The sequence below is a fragment of the Pinus tabuliformis genome, chromosome 9 (genome assembly GCF_031772625.1).
Source record: "Pinus tabuliformis cultivar Carrire ecotype Pingquan chromosome 9, CPIR1, whole genome shotgun sequence".
Lineage (NCBI taxonomy): Eukaryota > Viridiplantae > Streptophyta > Pinopsida > Pinales > Pinaceae > Pinus > Pinus tabuliformis.
The window spans coordinates 1,713,864,705-1,713,886,356 of record NC_142307.1 but is presented as its reverse complement, the minus strand read 5'-3'; the positions used below and the strand labels follow the sequence as shown (position 1 = coordinate 1,713,886,356).

The following is a 21,652-nucleotide window of genomic DNA, read 5'->3' as shown; positions in this document are numbered from 1 at the left end:
TTGTTTTTTTAATTAAGATCTCATCTTCTGGACCTATACAATGCTGTATATAATGTTGTCTTGGAGAGACATAATTTCTGTCTGGGCTCCTATTGGACTACTGTACAGACATGCATGTCGAATTGCTTCAATGATTGATTACTGTTGTTTCTGTCTGGTTGTTGATGCCCTCGCCACCAAATCAGGTGGAAAGAAATGTGACAGATCAATCTCAAAACCTGTACAATCTGCTACAACCTACCAAAGGACAACATGAATTTACAAAACATGTGAATCAAGAAGCAAAGTGACTCCAATAACATAAACCTGGTGTATCTATATCACTTTGAAAAGGACCCTAAATAGGCTTAGACTTCAGAATCAATCAGTTACAACGAAAATGGCAGGAGAGAAACTATTCCACAACTGAAAGACATTTAAGCTGATGGATTGAAAGAAAAAAATGAGAAACTGAGATAGTGATGGAAGGAGCTTTGAAATGGCACTGCACTCAAAAAGATCCTTGTATACTGCATCCAAGGACATCCAATAGCCCTTACAGTGATGTAAGAGCAGCAATTTTTGGGCCAAGGCTATTCCGAGTAAAACATCATGTGAGCCATTTAAAACTAGAGACACCCTTTTCCGTTGTTCTTGTATATTACAGTAGATGAATACAAATGCGTTCTTTGAGATTCTTGATGATAACAGGCGGGCAGATGTTTATTACAGGAAAATATAAAAGCATTGCAAAATTAAACCTACAAACAGGCTTACCTGTAACATTGATAACTAGGTTAGACTTTTAGAAATATAGTCTGATATTACAAATATGAGTTCAAAAGATAGGGCCTGGAACACCGCCTGCAGCAATGCAGTCTAAAAAAATGAGAAGATGCTTAAAAATGAGCATGGCAAGCAAAATATAATGCTTATTCCTCTAGCATAAGCTTTGTCAGATCATCCCTCCAGTTTCACTCCGGAAATTGAACTAAAGAAAAGAAGAAAAAAAAGTGAGAAAAAAATTATACAGGGGAATTCATATAAGATGGAAGAGACATGAAATAAAGTTGACATTTCAACTCATAGCATTGCCTGCACAAATTTTTGGACATCACAACGACTGGATCCTCCACCGGTGTCCCTTCAATTAAATTCAGCTGTCTTTGTGAAAATTTGAGGACTTCGATGATGACAGTCATCTTGAAAGTTGAAACTGCCTTACCTTTAGATTCATCAAGAAAAGAATTTGATAGCTCTACAGACCAAGACTTGTCTCTGCAATGGAGTAAACTGAACTCATGAATAACCTTGTAATGCAACCAATCTATATGAAGAAGTTCATGAAATTAAAAGTACCTTGGAAGTGAACATAGTGGAAGATTTGACACGCAATTAACAATTGTACCATAAAATGCTCATTATGTTGTAGGAAGAGTCATGGTAGTTGAACCCCGCCCAAGTGGAATTAAGCCTTGATGGCCATCAAAGAGTTCATCATCTACATCATTATTCATTACCACAAATAGTTAGAATCTCTTTATCTTCCCAGCCATCTTTCCCTCAACACACGCACACACACAGATGTACATTCGCGTAGAGTCTGGACTAGTATGAAGGCTTAAAGGAATAAATGCAATTGGATGGACAATAGGATATTATTCATATATGAAGCTCTAATGAGAAGAAAAGAAAATTACATTGTAAAAATAAGACATCAACTTTTAATTACCATAACCTTAGTTAATTGCTTCATACGAGCAATTGACAGAGGACACTCAGTTTTACAAATATGGCATAAGCCAGCATATCAGTTTATTTCTATTTTACTAGGTGCCATTTTCACATCTTCAATATTTTAGATATCAGTAACCTTGTTCAGGAAACATCTCCAGGCAACAAAAATGGGGAACGCTCAGCAAGCAAGAATCATCTTTGCATTAAACTACAAAAATATTAAGAAAAACTTTAATAGACACGAAGCTACATTGCCTGAAGAAGACTTAAATAGTTCACAAGGAAGAAGGTTGGTCAAAACAACTAGAATAATTAATTACTATCCACGTTCTGAACCTAATCTGCATTCCATAATGGAAAGTAATTAAATGAGATTGGTAACAATAGAGTTGATAAATGATAATGCAAGGAAAGAAGACATAATGCATGATTATCAATGATTATCCATATTTTTAACCTAATCTGGATTCATGGAAACTACTTAAAAGAGATTGGTAACAACGGAGTTGATAAAGCAAGGAAAGAAATATTACATCACCCAACTAGTCTAGGCAAAATAGTGAAGATAGGTGAATTGAAGATTTAAGAGACACTGAACTGCAGCACAATGAGGACACATCTTAGAAACAGAACTAGTCTTGACAAACTTACAGTGCTACCATATTAACAAGAAAATAAAATAGTAAATAGTAAATACACACAAGACAAAGACCAGGCTAATGTAATAGTAACAAGAATATATCCATCTTTGCCTTGGATCCATCAAGTGCCTAGAGGGATTAAACTAGTGTTCAATGGGGACGTGTCCCCTAGGGTCGGGTGCGTGCACCCCTCGCACCCCACACACCTGGGACGGGGAAAATTCTGGGGAAACGTTTCCCCACGTCCCCCTTTTGGGGAGATGTGGGGAGGCGTAGGGGGGACATTTCCCCAGTATGGGGGACGCGACTCCCCAAAAGGGCGTCCCCCCTCAAAATGGGCTATGCGATCCCCCTTAAATTTGCTTTCAAACAATGATTTATGACAGGGAAAAACGAGTATTTGACCATATTTCCCTACTAATGCTATTCAATTCATGGTAATGTTAAATTCTTAAAGTAAAAGGACAAGTGACATTCTCATCTCATCTATCTTTCATTTTCACAAGTGACATTCTCATCTCATCTATCTTTCATTTTCATCCTTTTACTTAAACTTTTAACATTACCATGAAATGACTTGGGATGTTTGAGAGTGGTTTCGACCTCATTGGATTTCATATAGAGAGTAGAATTTTAGATCTCACTCAAAATCCAGCAGACTTAACAGTTTTTCAAGAATCCAGGATTCGATGCATTGCAATGTTTCCATTGCATTTTGTCATGTACAAGGGTATGGAATTAGTATTTAATCAAGAGCACCAAGCCCTCTGTTTATTTTAGAGTGACTTTTAGACTCATCACTCCACTGTTTTTAAGTTTTAGCTATATCAATTTACTATTCCAAACTTTAGATTTCAGTATCTATTATAGTCCATTTTTCTTAGTACTAGTTAGATTCTAGAATGATGAATGATGAATTTAAATTTTAAATCAATTTAGAATCTAGAATGATGAATTTAACTTTTAAATCATTGTAGGTTCTAGAATGGTGAATAATGAATAATGAATATGGATCAGAGTATTTCATTATTTAATTCAAAATTGTATGTATTATTGTATTTATGCTTTCATTATAGAATTTGAATTTGATATATATATATATATATATATATATATATATAAAAGGAAAAAAGTTATATACCCCGACGTCCCCTTGTCCCCCCTAAATTTCCCTAAAATTTGAGGTTACTCCCACACGTCCCCTTTGTGCGTCACCTCGCACCGGCGTCTCCCTGTCCCGGAGTCTTGGTGGAACATTGGATTAAACCTCTGAATGTGCAGACCTTTTTTATATTGCAAAAAATTGAAGGTAGGTTTGCACTTCTAGGGATATCCAATGTCCATGCTTGTAGGTCAAGGATAAAGATGAATCTGGATTGGTGTTATTTCATTTTCTGTTCACACACACACACACACATATATTAACCCAACCTAAATGTTGTTATTTTTATTTATTACTGTTATTGTTATCTTGTCAACATATGCCATGTCAGCGTTACATTACACTACACATCTCCCTCGTACTGAGTTGTAGAATGCATCTCTCAGCATGATAATGCAGAGAGTATACATCACAACGTCATCCTAAGATAGACTGTTGTACCGCTATCTTAAATACATCTCGAAAATGCATTATTAATAGTGATATAGATCTGCTATCGTGGATTGACCACCTAACACTAAGTTTAACATTCTTTTTAACTGAATGATTCATATTTGTATTGAAAAATTGTTGCGACCACACCATACATCATAGTAATAAAAATAATGGATGGCATTCCAAAGCCTATACATAAGTGTCCAAAATTAAAAATAAAAATAAAAATAAAACCCTTAAATTTTGAGTTGTTCTACCTTGCCGATAATTGTTCCACAATGTCCTACTAGTATATAATATATATCCTAATATACAAGGCTAATAACACCGCCATCTTGCAAAACATACCTAAAACTAGAATCAAATAACTGAAAAAGGAAAACATAATACCCTTATGAATACTAATGAGAAAGTATAAATATGCATGAATATCATTGTATTCAAGGTGAATTGTATAGTCTTGTAACAAGCATGGATTGTGGAGTAATTCCTTCCATAGGGTGTATTTGATGGTGTTACCCTATCTCAAGGGTTCTCTCTAGATCCTTGTGTTGTTCATGGTGAATGTCTTGGCATAGGGTTTATTTTTATAGTTTTCTGCTGAATTATCTTTAATATCTCTGAAGTTTTACTACAAATGGTATCAAAGCTCTTTCTTGGTCATGAAGTGAGAAAAATTTGGGGCAAAAAGTGGAAGAATCCTTTTCTTTTTGCTATTTTTGACGGAAAAAAAGAATGATAGGATTCAGGTTGAGTTCTGAAACTTCATGTACATACTTTTAAAAAAAAAATTATAGATCTAAATTCCTCTCAAATAAATACCCAATTAAAAAAAATAAAAATTAAATTGTCCAAAACAAAGCTAGGGAAGTGGAGATATTGTTGATTTAAAATCAACCTTCTTTTAGGTTATCTTTCACTTGAGTGCACATATTTTAGAGAAACTAATGCCATTAGATCCAAAGAAGTTGCAGTATTCCATAATTAGGGTCATAATAGCCAATCCAAGATATGTGGTAGAAGTTATGATCATTTTACCTTTTTGGCCTTCTAATCCACCACCAGTGGGTGTTGAAAATGCTAACAAGGAGGTGTTTTCCTAGACATTTATCCTTTTAGCCTAGGGAGACACATTAATCATCTTTTGTCTATGTGATATTATGAGTTTACTAATATAAAGGAGCTAGCATACTTTTTATGAGACTTGTACTAGTTACTTTGAGTTATTAAAGTCACTTTATGTGAAAAAGTACTAAGTACACTTTATATTATTAAAGTGACTTTTATATTCTAAAAGTGACTTTATGAGAGAAGAGCGACCATGGTACTTATTACCACTCAAACTAGCCAGGGACCTGAGGGGAATTGATCCAGGAGGATTCTGTTGATTCATTGCATAGGTGTTCAAGTGTCGTCATCAGTATTCAGTGTTGTCGTCAATTCAGTTAAGCTTCGATAGTGTTGGCTATGGATTAGGTTGTACAGGTAATATTATAGTTTCATGGCGTTCAGTTGAGATGGTTTAGCGCCTGGTTGTCAACATGAGTTCATCGATAGTCCTGCCAGGAATGGTCAATGACATGTGTCGTGTCGTTGCCTCACAGGATTTGGGTGTCGACAAAGGGATATCATCGCAAAGGCAGTTGGTGTCGACGATATGTATATGGTTTATGTCACATTGCGACAAAAGTGTGGTAAAAGGGTGTTTTTACACCTAATGTAAAACCTAAACCCTAGTCTACATTTAAACACCTAATCAAAATCCTAATCCTAAATCTAGTCCTAAATCTATGCATCATGCATTGATAAACAAATACAAACCTATTGCTATGTGTTAAAATCTTACACATAAACCTAAGACTATTATAAAAACATTGCTTTAATGTTAAACCTAAATCTAAAATCCCTAAACCTAATGCTCAAGCCTAAAGACCTAACCACAACACTCTCGGCATATATTAATGTGTTAAAAACATTATAAAACATTAACATAGTCCCAAACCGCAGCGGTTAGCCGCGTTGGAACCACGTGTCATGTGCACAGACAAATAAGCGGCAGAGATAGGCTTTAACCGCAGTGGATATGGAAACTGTAACCACAACATGTGAACAGTGAGTGGTTGGCCGTCGGAGTTAGCAATCAGTCTTTGTAACCATAGGAAAACCGTAGCGGGAGTTGTTAACATGTGATCAGTCGGAGTTGATAGCCATCCGGTTTGCACTTAACCATATCGAAACCGTGGAGGAGTAACCACGTACATATGACAGGATAGCAGCTATGGGTAGCAGTTGTCGGAGGTCTTGGATAACCGCACGGAAACCGACGGTTACAAGTCATGTGACAGGTCGCAAGCATAGCTGACAGTTACCGAAAACGGCGGAGCCCTAACCGCGGGGGTCAAACTCACCATTCACATGCGCTGTCAGCGCTTCCTCCGCCCAGTGATATGACGACTAACGGTTTCAGACATAGCCATAGTCTATTTTGGGTTTTCAATTAAGTTTTCGTTACAAATCCTGTGTTTGAGGCTGATTTTGATATCGACATGGCTTTAGCGGGGGGTGAAGCAGATTATGTGGCGGCATCAAAACCAGGATCAGTAGCGGCATCAAGGAAAGGCAAAGAACCAATGGAAGGCACTAGTTGTGCAGGTCGACAAACTCGTGCTTCCATTAGGTCCACTTCTATTGTCATTGGTGGCATTGATATTGGGGTTGCAGATCAGGCTGAGGCATCCTCAAACTCTGAACCAGATGATGTCTATGTAGCTCCTGATGATGATCCTGTGTCTAGTAGTGGTGATGAACTTGATGATTGATCATGTGTACACTGTAGACTTGTAGTAGGCCAATGGCCTCATAGCTTGCAGCATTGTTTTTGGACTTTATAGGCCATTTAGAGCCTTATTTCTTATGTATTTTGCTATTTTGTCGATGATATGTATTGTACTCGGTGCCATTTTGATATATTCACCTTTACATGGTATATAAATGAGCAAACTTTGCATATTTTGTCTCTATTGGCTTGGAATCATGGTTTTACATCTTAAAAATAGTTTTGTTTCATTAAAAATTAATTATTTAATTTATTTTTGTAAAACCGGTTCGTTTAGACCAAACCAGTCCCGGTTAGACCGGTTCCGGTCGGTAAACCGGTTCATTAGGTGGACCGGTCCGGTCACCGGTTCCGGTTTTAAAAACATTGGTAACACTGCACTGGATCTGTCTTCTCATTACTCATCTAGAAACTTTGCTTGTTGTATACCCAAATCTGCACTAGATCTGTTTGTTGGTCACTTAGATCTGCAAGATCTTCCTATTTTAATCCCAGATCTGCAATATATATATCTACTGGTCACTCAAATTTGCTGTTGTAAATACTTGGAAACTTCAATCAGGAACCCAACTCTGATACCATGATAATTTTTCCAAACCCTAGGTGATAGATAACCTATGCTTCTTCACTAAGTAAATCTAATTTAGAATTTCTTCAATAAAACAAATAAAAATTAAGCATGCATCAATCACACATATGTCTGGAATAATACAGCAGAAGCTAAAACTTATTTTCCAAGTACACAGAAAATTTATGTCCTCCAAATCAGCTTTTCATGAATCATCAAAACTCACAAGGACTCTTCAAACAAAGGATTTTCTGCCGGCTGGAAAACCGCATAAACAAGTCTGCAAGACTGATGTACAATTAAATACATATGATTGTACAACTCATACAGCCTGTCCATACATGTGTACGGATCTGTTCATATAGATTTCTGCATTTTAGATCTGCAACCTGCAAGTCTGTTGGGCTGCTCTTCTTCTTGCTGCTCTGCTTTTCCCTTCTCTTTGGCTTGCTTTCTTCAGCTTCAGATGAAACTGTCTTCCTGAAGAATCCACTATGAGTGTCTCTTCCTTCTACCTAGCTCTTCCTTTATAATTCTAAGTTAATGACTATGTCTCCACAACCCTAACCTCTCATTGAAATCAATGGTTGGGATTAAATTAAAATCTCACTAGAGATCAACCGTGGAGATTTATCTAAACCCCCTGCACATTTGACACAGAACCTGTGCAGAAGTTCTTGTTCCAACTACAAACATGAACAAGTTACTTTCTGGGATTAGCTGCCAACTGCAACAACTTTCCCCTTTATGGATTTGATCATCAGTTTTTTAACATAGTTTAACATCAACAAATATTTAGCATTAAATTTTAGCTTTCTTTGTTGTGTATGTCTTTCACTGTATAGAATTTCAACAGATGCATAAAACCCTATGTTGCAGGAAACATGGTATAGAGGTCCGTTTCCGTACGGAAACGGGTACGAAACGCGGAAACGGGTTTGGAACGGCCGTAAAACGCGTTTTTGGCCGTACTGCCACGTTTCCCAAAATGGAAATGTGGCCAGTACAGCCGAAAACGCGTTTCAGAGCCGTACGACCCACGTTTCCTCATTAACTTGTGTTTTTTTTTATTTTTTTTTGTTTAATTTGTTTTTTTAATTTACTTTTAGGGTATGTTAGTGACTTCTTGTTGCTTCTAGATGCGTGTCTAAAGTTATAAAAGTGAATTTTTGCCCTAGTGTTGATATGCAGTTCATCAGGAAGTTTGAGGGATATGCAGTTCATGGTAATGTTAAATTTAAATTCTTAAAGTAAAAGTGATATTCTCCTTTATTTTTCATTTTCATCATTTTACTTAAATTTTTAACATTACCATGAAATGACTCAGAATGTTTGAGAGTGGTTTCGCCCTCATTGGATTTCATATGGAGAAACTAGAATTTTAGATCTCACTCAAAATCCAGCAGACTTATTTGTTTTTCAGGATTTCAGGATTAGAGGGATTGCAATGTTTCCATTGGATTTTATCATGTACTAGGGTATGGAACTTGTATTTAATCAAGAGAACCAAGCCCTCTATGCATGGGAAACTCCCAATAATCAAGAGCATGTAGGGTACTAGGGTATGAAACGTGTATTTAATCAAGAGCACTAAGGTCATTCGACTATGTAGGAGGAGACTCCCAATACAACAATGGTCCTTCTAAAGAATGGGATGTGGATGCAGAAAATCCTGATTTGGATCTCTCTCTTGCAGCCTTATAGTCTTTATTGTACTTGCAGCCTCATATATTAATATAAATAAAGGCTGATTTTGAGATTTGGATATATAATAAAGGTTGCTTTTGGATATTCCGATATTTTTATTTTCATTATGTGATCATTCATGAGTAAATGTGATGTAAATTAAATCTTAATGTTTAAGTGTAATAAATTATAATGTATCATTTATGCTTTATGATTGCACATATATATATATATAGATATATTTGCATTTCCCCGTTTCCAAAATTTGGGGAGGTCGCGTTTCGTATCGCTTCCCGTTTTGGAAACTCGTACCCGTTTCCCCGTTTCGTGCAACTTAGATAAAACCCTATAAAGTGTGGAAAAATGAGAAGATGTTAGTAAAAATTCAGATCTGCTATTGTAATTGATTGCTCAAGTTCCTCTTGCATTTATTATTCTTCATTACAGAATGGAACAGTTCAAATTTTAAAATATTTAATCCTATGATTAGCCATCTATTTTTAATGGAATTGTCGGAATGCATCTGTTGTTAAGGTTGATAGCTAAATGGTTTTATTGTGTTTTTTCCTTCTTGTGGACTTTAAATGATCTCATCTACAATTTAATTGCATTCTTAAGGGCATACAACTGTTCTTATGGGTACTGTCCATATGATGAGGACCAAGGTAGCCTTATGACTAGTGATGTTCAAACCCTATGACTAAGACTAATCCCTTAAACATTAAGTGTAATAAAGAAGGCCCAGTGAACCAACAAGTCCTCCTAAGTGAGTAGCCATTGTAAACAGTTAAGCAACACAGGACATGAAAAGATAAGTTCACTGCAATGCAATCTAATACAGAACTCAATAACAAATAAAACCTTTTAATCTAAAGTTGGAAAAACAGAAATTTAGCTGAACTATGCACCATAACTGCCTCTTGCAAAATATTTATCGTAAAATGTCAAATCTCTAGAAACATACCTGCATCATCTGCTTCCATTTCTAAACCAGACATATCATGCCCAGTCATATTTCCTGCTACTCCAATGCATGTAAATAGTGACTCATCATCCACCTTCAAGTTGTCATATGCATTGTACACATCCTCTATGGTTGTAGTTTCGTAAAAAGAAGCAAGATCTCTGATACATGCAATATTCTGATATCGCAGGTATAATAAATCAATGAAGAGAATATACGCTCAAATATTTTATAGACAGGATAAATCTAAAATCAAGGTAAATCAAAAAGTAAAAAACTAAAATTTCCGTTCTAATGATTTCAGCATCTGGAGGATTCAGGCCATGAGTTATCTATAAGGTATTCTATACAGTTACTGTTAGCAAAGCACAAATTTGAACATACTACACAATCATATGGTGATCTACAAATATGGAAATTGTATCGTAGAAAAACAAACACACTAAATGCAGACAATATGCTAGATACGAAACGATTTTCTTTTAAACAAAATTGGGAAAAATTATATTAGTAAGGCTGTAGCAAAGCTAAAGAGCAAGAGTACATAATTCTGCTGGCCTGAATTTCCAAACAAAATAGGCAGCACTTATAAGTTGAAAACAGAGCTTGCAAATGTCCACAGTTAGTCCATGCAAAATTCCTCACAGGTATACTCTTAGAAAAACACTCAATATTCTAATTGCTTTACTAAAAACAAAGTTTAATGAAAAAAATGATGAATATTGGCTTCTTCCAGCCCAATGTTGGAAGGAAGAAAGTCTTGATTTCCAAGACCCATGTCTTCTACCAGTTGGTGAACTGTGTCTTATTCCACTTTAGCTGAATTTGTCAACATCTTGTGATTGGAAGCAGCGGATTGAGATCACTTTCCTAGATTAAGCACCATATTTGTCAACATATTGCATTCTGCTTCCAGCATATCTATTTGTTGTTTTTATTAGACTAGAGTGATCATAATTATGACATTTTGGGAGGTGCACTGATGCTCATTTTTATGCACTTTTATGGTTCATAAGAAGAGGGAAGTTTTGTTATATTGAATAGATTCCTCATGTCTTCATCGGACTCTTTGAACTTCTCACGCTTCCTTATAGTCCATGGGAACATCACGCAGAAAGAAATAAAGTTACGAGACAAGAGTCTTAAACAGCCCAAACTTCCTCTCAGGATGACCTTAAATCCAAGAAACATGAGAAACCCCACTGCATGACAAACAACACAACACTACCACAGTGCCAAGGATTTGCGGATTTCTGAAGTCAAATAAACTAGGACTAGAGCCAAGCCTTAATAATTTGCAGATTTTGTTTTCACCATGCCTTGCAAAGTTGCTCCACTCCCCTCTCAATCAAATTTGAATTATTAACATTTTATAATTGAGATCTTCATATGTTTGCAAGGGCTCTCTCTTTGGGTATAAAATGTGAAAATTTCACTGCTGAAATCCTATTGCGGCAACTAGAATTATTTCTTCTAACTGTAAATTAATTTAACAGTTTATTGCTACGACAAAAACGAAATAATCACACTGCAATCTTCACAAAAATACTGCAGAAAATAAAAGTGTTGGAAACTGAGAAATATGCTAGCACACAAAAAAATTGACACAACTATTTTTGGACAAATGTCCTCGGAAAAACCTAATGCGGGAAAACTAGTGAAGTGGCTAAGGGTTTTAATTATTAAGCAACAACGAAATAATCTGAGTGCAATCTGGATGCCAAAAACTAGCAATCCTGCAAAGAAAAGATTGGAAAAAATGAAAAATATTGTGAGGTATTTTCCTCAGCCCCACAGGCAATCTTGGCCTAGAGCTGCCTCGAATCAGCATCCGACCGACTGCCACTGGTCTGGGAACCTTTGCCTTGGCCCTCTGGAATTTCCTCTGGCCACTAGCACCTGAAACAACCCTTCCTCTCGCTGAATCAAAATGCCCTCTAGAGACATCTCTGCAGCCTCTGCGTCAGCCTCTTTGTGGCTATCTCTACCTTTCTCTGCAAGCTACTCTCGAGATCTGGAAAAACTTCCTCTAAATCACTGTCCCTGCCCTCTCTGCCTCTGCTTTCCTTTTTGGCTCGAACTCTTTTGGCAACTGCCACTGCTCTCTGGAGAATCGAACTGCATACGGAAATCGATCTCAAGTGTGTGTTCTCCATCTATCCATCAACCTCCTCGTATAATCTTCTGTTGGGACTCAACAACCAAGATTAAAACGTAATCGATGGCTAAGATCATATGTGGATCGATCCGTGTGAGTTTCTAGATAATTCATACCTTTCTCAATTAATATTGATTAATTAACCCCTTTTCCTAAGTTTAGACTTAGGAAATATTTGAAAATAGGCTAATAATCTAATTGAGACACTTCTAGGTGGAATTTCCAAAAACGATTTATGGGTTATGAAGAACTCCTGTGTTTTAGCCATTGTTTTAAGAAACGACCGTTTCAAAACCGAAACGGCCGGGTTGATCCGAGCCAATACCTTTTTCTATGACCCGGCCTTTGGAACGGTTCGACTGGCCGAGTCAGCCATGACTCGGCCGAGTCATTGAATGACTCGGCCGAGTCATGGCTAACTCGGCCAACTCGGCCGTTTCCATTATGACTCGACCGAGTCACAAAAAAACGCCCAACATCATGTCAAACTGCGATTTAATAAAATTTTAATGGATTTTTAAATTGTTTTTTGGTTGGTTTGGACTCCAAGCAGTTATAAATTTTCATGGTAATGTTAAATTCTTAAAGTAAAAGTGACATTCTCCTTAATCTTCATTTTCATCCTTTTACTTAAATTTTTAACATTACCATGAAATGACTCAGGATGTTTGAGAGTGGTTTCGGCCTCATTGGATTTCATATGGAGAAAGTAGAATTTTAGATTTCATTCAAAATCCAGCAGACTTATCAGTTTTTCAGGGTTTCAGGATTGGAGGATTGCAATGTTTCCATTGAATTTTGTCATGTATTAGGGCATGGATTCTGGAACTCGTATTTAATCAAGAGCACCAATCCCTCTATGTACCTTGATGTTAGTGACATTGGTTGTCGAACTCCTGTGGGATTCGCTCCCAAACCAAGAGCTTCTCAAAATGTCCCTCCCGCTCCCATTTTCGCTCTCGCTCCCCACTTTCGCTCCTACTCCCAAGTAACACTGAGCCAGATGATGTTGGCAACTCTAGCAGTAGCCAGTAGTACTGGTCACAGAGTTTTGTTGTAGAGGCCATTTATAGCCTCCTTGGTTATGTGTTTTTGTTTTGATCTCTATATCATCATCGTTTATGTATTGGACAATGTACTGGGTGCCATTTTGATATAATGGATATATTCATGAGCCTACTTTGATCATATGTTGTCTTCTATCTATATTCTAATGCTGTGTGTTTGGAAACATGAATGAAAATCTTTAAAATTATGTGTTTTTATAAAAAATAAATATTTAATGTATTTTTTACAAGGACCGAGTCATTGAAATCGAGCCGGCCGAGTCGATACCGAGTCGGAGTCGGAGTCGGAGTCAACCCTCGGCCGAGTCGGAGTCGGAGTTTTAAAACATTGGTTTTAGCCTCTCCACAAATTTCGAGACTAGGACACCTCCAATGCTACAAAAAATAACACTCCCTCTTAGCAAAGAAGGTGTTATAGTGCTGCACTACTGCTACAACACACCCTGTCTTTGTATCACCCTCTATCACGTTGTTGATGTCTAGCCATTGTGATTGCTTGCAACTACCCACCAACCATTCCGCAACTTTGTTGTTGCATCTGTGCTGCTACTGACACTGCTACACCGCTGCCAACTCTACATGCATCTGCATTGCAACTCCCTCTCAACTATTGTTGCTACTACTGCAACTATTGCAACTGAGAAGCATCTGAAATACTGAATCAACTGTCTCTATGTTGCATCTGTCTCTTGAGTATCTGACTGCTACTAGCCTCTACATTGTTCACTAAGGAATTTGCATGTTGTTAACTCTGCACTGAGCCACCTTCTCTACTGCCAACACTACACATCGCTCCTCGGCACCTGACTGCAACTAGTTTGCAACTGTCACTCTGGAACTGACTGCACCTACTGATATTGATCCATCCTACTTCTAAATATTGTGGGCCACTGTAGCAAGGTAATGATCCATAAGGAAGACACCTCAATGGGCTATATGCCCAAACCTCTACGGTTCTCTGGGACTATAGCTCCATATCGCCCCACCTCACTCCTAGAGGCATAGCTGCATACACGACGAAGTCTTCCTCCATCCAAGAAGACAGTTTGTCTATCTCTGTGGACATTGTCACCTGGTCTTGCTTCTCCTTCTTTCCCTTCTTCCTAAGAGGACACTGGTACTGAAGTGGCCAAACTCACCACACTTGAAGCACTTTACCTTAGATTGTCCTTCTTCTTCTTCTTCTTCTTCTTCTCCCCGTGTCCCTGACTGGGACCCTTTGATGCTATGGCCACATTCTCCTCTTCCTTCTCACCCTTCGTGCCCTTCCTGCTACTTCGGCTGATGGTACTCTTTAACAGAGCTTGACTCAATTCCTCCTATCTTTGCCCAAGGTACTTTGGACAAAGACTTACCACACCTTTGAGACATTGTTCAGTGCCAACCGTAAAAGCTTTGTTAGTTGAGGTGCCTTCCCAACGGCTACACGTTGATCACAAACCTCCTGAATCATGGTGAGGAAGGAATCTATGCCTTCACCCTTCTGCATCGTTAAGCTCCTCGGATTCTCCTGCAAGAATATCTATTGTTGCTCAGACATGTTCTGATATAGATGGACGAGAGCGTCCCACATCTCCTTGGCAGTATTCTTGCCAGATATATGCGAGACTTCATGGTCCCGAATGCCTTACAGGATCAATCGCTTCGCCTTCGCCATCTCCTTCCTGTATTCCTTCAACTGATCTGCATCCTAGGGAACTACCACCACATTATACACTAGGATTTCAGGCCATATTCATTCAAAAGGAAGGACATTCTAGCCTTCCAGATGACAAATTTGGAGGCTCCATCCAACCTGTCCTAATCTCTAAGCTTGATTGTGGCTATCTCGAATTTGATCGAAAATTTCCCTCTTCCTCTACTTGGTTGTTTCACATGCTATTCACACTCCCCTTTGGAGTGAGAAAAACTTCCTGCAACAACTGCCGACTGCAACTAGGAAAATCGAATTTCTAGGCTAGAAAACCTCCACGAGAAATTATCTCTGTGTGTGCCCTTATCTTCCACCCGACGTTGATAATGTTGCTGTCTCTATCGAAAAATCTCGATAAAATCGCGATAACATCAAGAATTCGCAACTTTTTCAACTCGTCGATTTTATCGGCCAAGTTTTTCACATTTTTTTCAAAAATGAAAAACTCAAGATTTAATCATAAAACTCAGGATAAAACTAGGAGTTTTTCCAAAAAGTCATGAGTGAGGTGCCAGACTGCGTATAAGTTAGGAAAAGGTTGTTTTTTCCCTCTCATTTTGCACTCTAACCTTTGCAATTCGTTCCTATGGAGAGAGGAGGTGTTTTTCACTACCCAAAAGGAGGAGATTTACACGATTGTGGGTGAAACTGTGAAAATTCCTAGACTCGAAGGTACCTCTACTACAGCAACTCTGAATCTACTTCACCTACTTGATCAAGTTATTCTTCTGAATACTAAAGCAAATTAATTTTGCAACCTACACTAATTAAATATTTTATCTCATGAAACAGAAAATGGAGAAAACAACAACATACATAGGACACACTTAATTTTGAACACAATAGTCCTCGGGAAAACCCAATGCGAGAAAACCGGTGCAGCAGCTCTGAGGGTTTATTATTATGCAGGAGAAATATCTAAATACAAATCTAGGTTGCTCATCTGGCAATCCTTTATAGAGAAAATACTGGTGAAAAATCTGAGTGAGTTTTACGTCACTTCACCTAGTAGAATTCTGGCTGATCCAGCACAAGACTGACTAACCCCGGCTATTTCTGCGTTGACTCTGCGTCAGCCTTGCATCGCCTTTTCTACCCTCTGCATCAACTCTCCCGGCTGTTTCGGCAGTTCCCCGCAATTCTGGAAATTTTGGATTCTGCGTGACAAGCAACTTTTCTATGTCAGCTCTCCTGGCTACTACGATGCCTCTGCGTCAACTCTCTCGGCAATTTCGGCGGTTCCCAACAGTTTCGGCTGTTCCGGCAGTTCTGGATTCTGTGTGACAGACAACTTTTCTACGTCAACTCTCCTGGCTACTGCGTTGCCTCTTTGCAAGCTCTCTTCGCCTCTTTGTTTTGTATTTTCCAGAAAGTCCTTCACCCGAATTCTCTCTGCCCCTCAGTTGCAAGATCTCCCCAATCGGTTTTCCTCCTGAGAACTTCTCACCTCATAAAATTGATTTCCTCAATTTCTTTGTGTGTATTTCCAAATGAACACCAAGCCTCCATTTTATACTTTTCCTGTTGAGTCTTCAACGGCGGAGATTAAGTCTCTTATTAACGGCTAAGATTAAAATATGACTTGACTAGGGCTTGAGACTGTGCAATGCACAATTCAAGGAGACAAGATGGTGGGTGGTTGGTCGAGCAAGTTGCAAAGAGAGGAACACTTGAGAATTGACTAAGTGTGGCATCAATGAAGTGAAAGATGAAACCAGAACATGACTTGAACATGATCACACATTCATAAATGATCAACCACACAACAATGAAACACTTAACACCCAGAATGACCATGCATCCATTAAAACGGCAACAAACTGACACTTATTTCTAAGTAAGACAGTTGAAATGTAGTTTTGCAACACTTAGAGTAGAAGTTACGGTACAAGTGTCGACTGCAACCAAAAATTGTACGAAGCTATGAGAGAGTGTCTAATGCATGTTCTTATAATTTATATGATCAGCTAATGCAGAAGAGCGCACTAGAGATACCTCTAGTGGTGCGCTAAGGTGCGACACATTCAGGAGTGAAAACAATCAAAAGTGACACTTGCGACAGTAAGAAAACATGAAAACTACACTTGCAAAAGCTAGAGAAAGTGAAAGTGACGCATGTTATAGTGAAGAGAATGCAAAAGCGACACTTGTGAAAGTGAAAGCAAGCAAAAATGATAGTGGCGAAAGTGAAAGTGACACTTATGAAAGCAAAAGGTGCCCAAAAGCAACAGTTGAGGAGACTCATTGAAATAATGATACAATTATGACTAGGAGTAAGGGAGACTGTCAAATAATGTTGCGCACTGACTATCAGCATGAGATCATAAGTAGGCTCCAAAATTCTAGTGTAAGCAAAATTTTGGAGGGTGTTTGTCACAACGACAATAGTACCTTGTAGAGGTAGTGCAGTATCTCACGTAAAGCCAACCAACATTATGCTCCTGTATAAGAAAGAGCTTGTCAAGTAAAGGCCTTACTATGTTGACAATGTTGGTCATAATGTTTAATGGTTTAATAATGGCTTACCAATCCGACTCTTCTTACAAGAACTCTTCAGTCTGAGAATAACCTTGTACCACGTGTACAATTATGAATACCTCCTTAGTTAAGAGGGATTGTTGGAAAATGTAACTAGTTTCGGTCTTCATAATTGTCAATGTACTCAAGTCATTATGTATATCTTATGTTACAAGAAAAATAAGAAAGAAAAATATTATTTTAAGCCTGGGTTTCATGCCATTTTTTATGGTCATCTAGATAAAGCATGTTCTTCATGCTTCTACGGTTTTTCATGTCAAAAGAATATTTTTCTTGAGTCAAAAGAGTCCTTGCCAATTGTATAAGACCCTATTGAGCAAGTTGTACCATGAAAAAGATATTAATTATGAGTCTAGAAAGTTCTACAAGCCTCCTAGCACAAGTCGGCCCTGCAAGCAAGAAGTCAACCTAAAGTAGGGTATTCAAACTCCTCAGATGTGTATAAATAGAAACAACAACAACCTCATTTAGCATCATTCGATCTCTCTGAAGAAGAAGTTCGATCTATAGCTAGGAATAAGGAGAAAGTAAAAGCGAAGGTCTAAGAAGCAAGGAGAATCCAAGAAGAAGAAAGAAAGTTTGTTTTTGGGCTCTACTTTCTCACATGTGCGAAGGTTAGGATTTTTGCAACTTCTGCAAGGCTGAAAGTTGCAAGTTGAAGCTAGGGACCAAAGTTGAAGCTGGAAGTTGGTTGAAGCATTATTTATCCTCGTCGATTTGGTTGATCTTTGACCTAATTGAAAGCGCTTCTTGGAGGGCTGACTTGGTGCATAGAGGGGGACTTGGCCTATGGTTTTTGGTCTTGGTTTTCTCATTTGAAGCAGCTTCTATAAGAAGAGAAGAGATTTTCTAGGTTTTCCAGTTGGAGGGGCTTTTCCCTGGCTTGGAGCCTATATCTTGTGTCTATTGTCTTTACTGTTTTTTTGTTCTTGATTATTGTTTAATGAGAAGATATAAGAAAGAAGCATAAGAATATAGATAAAGTTCAGAAGCAATTACTATGGTTAAGGAGAAATTGAATTAATAGATGCCCTATTGTATTCTCCAACAGAGAGGAGCAATGAGACTCCATCACATTTCGATAGATGAGTAGATAACATATATTCTAACCAAGGCTTTGCTGAAAGGGAAATTCTTGGTCTTCAGAAAGCAACTTGGATTGATGGATGTGACCCTCCCAAGTAAGGGTCCCAACTAATCGAGAACACTGAGCTATGCTCTTATTGAGCCAAAGAGCTCCTAACATTAAGGGAACTCTAGCGAATAGGATAGTTGTGATTCTTACCTCACAGTAAGTAGTATCTTGCCTATTGTCTAACAATAGGATAGTTGTGATCCTTACCTCTCATTGTAAGTAGTAACCTGCCTATTGTCACTTCTGGAACTTGACAAAGTATACCCTAGTTGGCATCTTACCCACAAGTTGGGCTTCTTCGGATTACCACCCATCTAGCCAATGGGTGGTAATGTGACCCTCCAAGGTAAGGGTCACGACAAATCGAGAACAATGAGTTACTCTCTTCCCCCTATCTAAGCTCCAAGGGAGAGGAATTGAGTCGGAGAACTCTTGGCATTGAGGGAACTCTAGCGAATAGGATAGTTGTGATCCTTACCTCATGGTAAATAGCATCTTTCCTAATGTCTCACAATAGGATAGTTGTGATTCTTATCTCTCATGTTAAGTAGTATCTTGCCTATTGTCATTTTAGGAACTTGACAGAGTATACCCCAGTTGGCATCCTACCCACAAGTTGGGCTCGTTGGGATTACCACCCATCTGGCCAATGGGTGAGGAGACTTGGGATAGTTGTGATCCTTACCATTTATGGTAAGAAGCATCCTTCCCAAGTAAAGGGATGTAGCTTTTCTAAAACGGACTCTTGAGGGTCAAGTTAGAAAGCTCAGCAGGCAATAGGATAGTTGTGATCCTTACCTCATAGTAAGTAGTATCTGTTGATTTTTGGTAGCATCAGATGTGCTCTAGCCATGAAAATTGGTGTAGAGGCTACGGCACGTGAGATCTCCAAAATCCATAAATCGTTTGGGAAAATTCCACCCGAATGGAGAGATTAAAATAATTAATATTTTTAATGAGACCATAAATCTAAACTTAGGAAAATTAAAATATTAATGTGTATTAATATAATATGAGTGAGAAAGTTCTAAATAATGAGGATCAAACAAGATATAATCTTAGCGGTTGATTATGGACTTAATCTTAGTCATTGAATCGTCAACAGGAAAAGTATAAGAGGCTTGAGGATCAGCTGGAGATACACCAAGATGATCAAGAATTCGATTTTCTGGGACAGGGTTTGTTGAGAAATCGTGTTAGTGATCTGTTGCAGCGAGGGGCAGTTTGGCAGAAGGCCAAGAATACATAGCAGAGAGGCAAACATAGTGTCGGAAAGACAGCGCAGAGGAAGCCTAGGTTGATGCAGAGACAGCCAGAGCAGACACAGAGGCTAGCAGAGAGGACGATGGGTAGAAAGAGTTGCGCTATGGTGTTTTCATGGGGCAGACTAAGAGCTGAGAGGCAGACGCAGAGCCGTAGAGGGTGACGCAGTCCCTGGAGGGTGAAGCAGTTCTAGAGAGAAACTTGGAGCAGCTTTCGTTGTCCAGCTCAGAAATTGTTAAAGTCACTGTGGGGCTCATCATCCGGTTGTTGATCAGCAGGAATATTTGTCTTTGAAGCAAGGTACCTCTGCCAAGGAAAATCTCTAAAGGGTGAGCCATTCCTGCCACCCTAGTTGTATTCAAAAAACTACATAACAATAAAACCCTCACATCTGTTGCACCGGTTTTCCCACGTTGGGTTTTTTCGTGGACAATTGTCTCTATTATTTCAGTTGTTGATCTGTATATGTGTGAAGGTTTCATTTGTGTTTATTTCGATATTTATATTAATAAATAACTTGTTAATGGAAAGAACAAGTAGGAGATAATAAACTAGATAATGCAGTAGAGATTTCTAATGTGTTACATTCAGAAATTTCCACATGGTATGAGAGGATTGCAGATCACAGGAGGACTGAAGACACCAGCAGAAATCTGAAATTTGCAGTAAACGCAGTGGTCCCAAGAGACAACGTTGTTCCTAAAAAGAAGCAGCAAGAGAAGAAGTGACGCAGAGCCTGCGTCATCATTTCGAGCCAAGGAAAGGGTCAGCGCAAAGGCAGAGAGAGGCAGAAGAGGCTCACGAAGAGTCTATCATCCTGCTCAACTAGGTAGGATTGAAGCAGTTAGCTAGAGGGGCAGATTCAACCTTTGCAGAGATTGTGCAGAGCCTAAAAGGCTCAGTTTCTTCAGTTGTCAGGGCTTGAGGAGTTGTGGGCAGATTGTGATTTGAGGAGCTGGTGGGATGTTGTTTCTGTTGATACAGAACAGTGTCTAAGGAGACAGAACCAAGGTAGAGGGAGTCACTACCTCAACGGATTTCTAGCCAAGGAATCCTCACTACCTCAACAGATTTCTAGCCAAGGAATCCAGATCCGAGTTGCAGTTGCAAGGAGGATTGGAGAGGAGTGGTTCGACAGCTGGCCAGAGGATTTCCAGGAGGGAAATCAGGACTTAGAGGGAGATTTCCAGGAGGGGAGTCGAGACTTAGAGGGAGTCCAGAAGAGGAGCTGAAAATGGCAGTGAACAGACTGAGGGATCAAGACAGGTTGGACGGGGCTTCCAACTTTGTCATCTGGAAGGCCAGGATCCTGGCAGTCCTGGATCGACATCACATCAAGGACTTTGCCTTGAAAGTAGTGGCTATCCCAGTTGACCTAGCTGAGAATGAGAAGTATGAGAAGGCAATGGCGAGGGCTAAGTGCATCATCCTAGATGGGGTCAAAGATCATGTCATACCACATGTTGCCGAGAAGAACACAACAAAGGAGATGTGGGACACCCTAACCACCTTATACTAGGGCTCTTCCGTACAGTGGAAGATGCTATTAGAGTATCAGTTGAGGTCATATCAGATGTAGAAGGGAGAGCAGATAGATCCTTTCCTTGTCAGTTGCAAGAGATTCGCGAGCATCTTAATTCCATGGGGGTCTACACCAGATCCAAAGTTTATGGTCAAGACCAATGTTTTAAAACTTAGACTCCGACTCCAACTCGGTATCGACTCGGGCGGCTCGATTTCAATGACTCAGTCATTGTAAAAAATACATTAAATATTTATTTTTTTTATAA

General features: G+C 38.7%; 1 protein-coding gene across 1 annotated transcript in view; it reads right to left on the bottom strand.

The window, feature by feature from the left end:
• Positions 1 to 287: 287 nt before the first annotated feature.
• LOC149155551 (stromal processing peptidase, chloroplastic-like) overlaps positions 288 to 21,652 on the bottom strand; it is a 335,427-nt gene continuing 314,062 nt past the window's right edge. The window contains exons 23-25 of the mRNA XM_089445700.1: positions 10,009 to 10,186; positions 1,339 to 1,480; positions 288 to 1,257 (exon numbers count right to left, since the gene is read on the bottom strand). Of these exons, the coding sequence (XP_089301826.1) occupies positions 1,401 to 1,480; positions 10,009 to 10,186 (258 nt within the window). The 3' untranslated portion in view covers positions 288 to 1,257; positions 1,339 to 1,400. The remainder of the gene's footprint in view (positions 1,258 to 1,338; positions 1,481 to 10,008; positions 10,187 to 21,652) is intronic.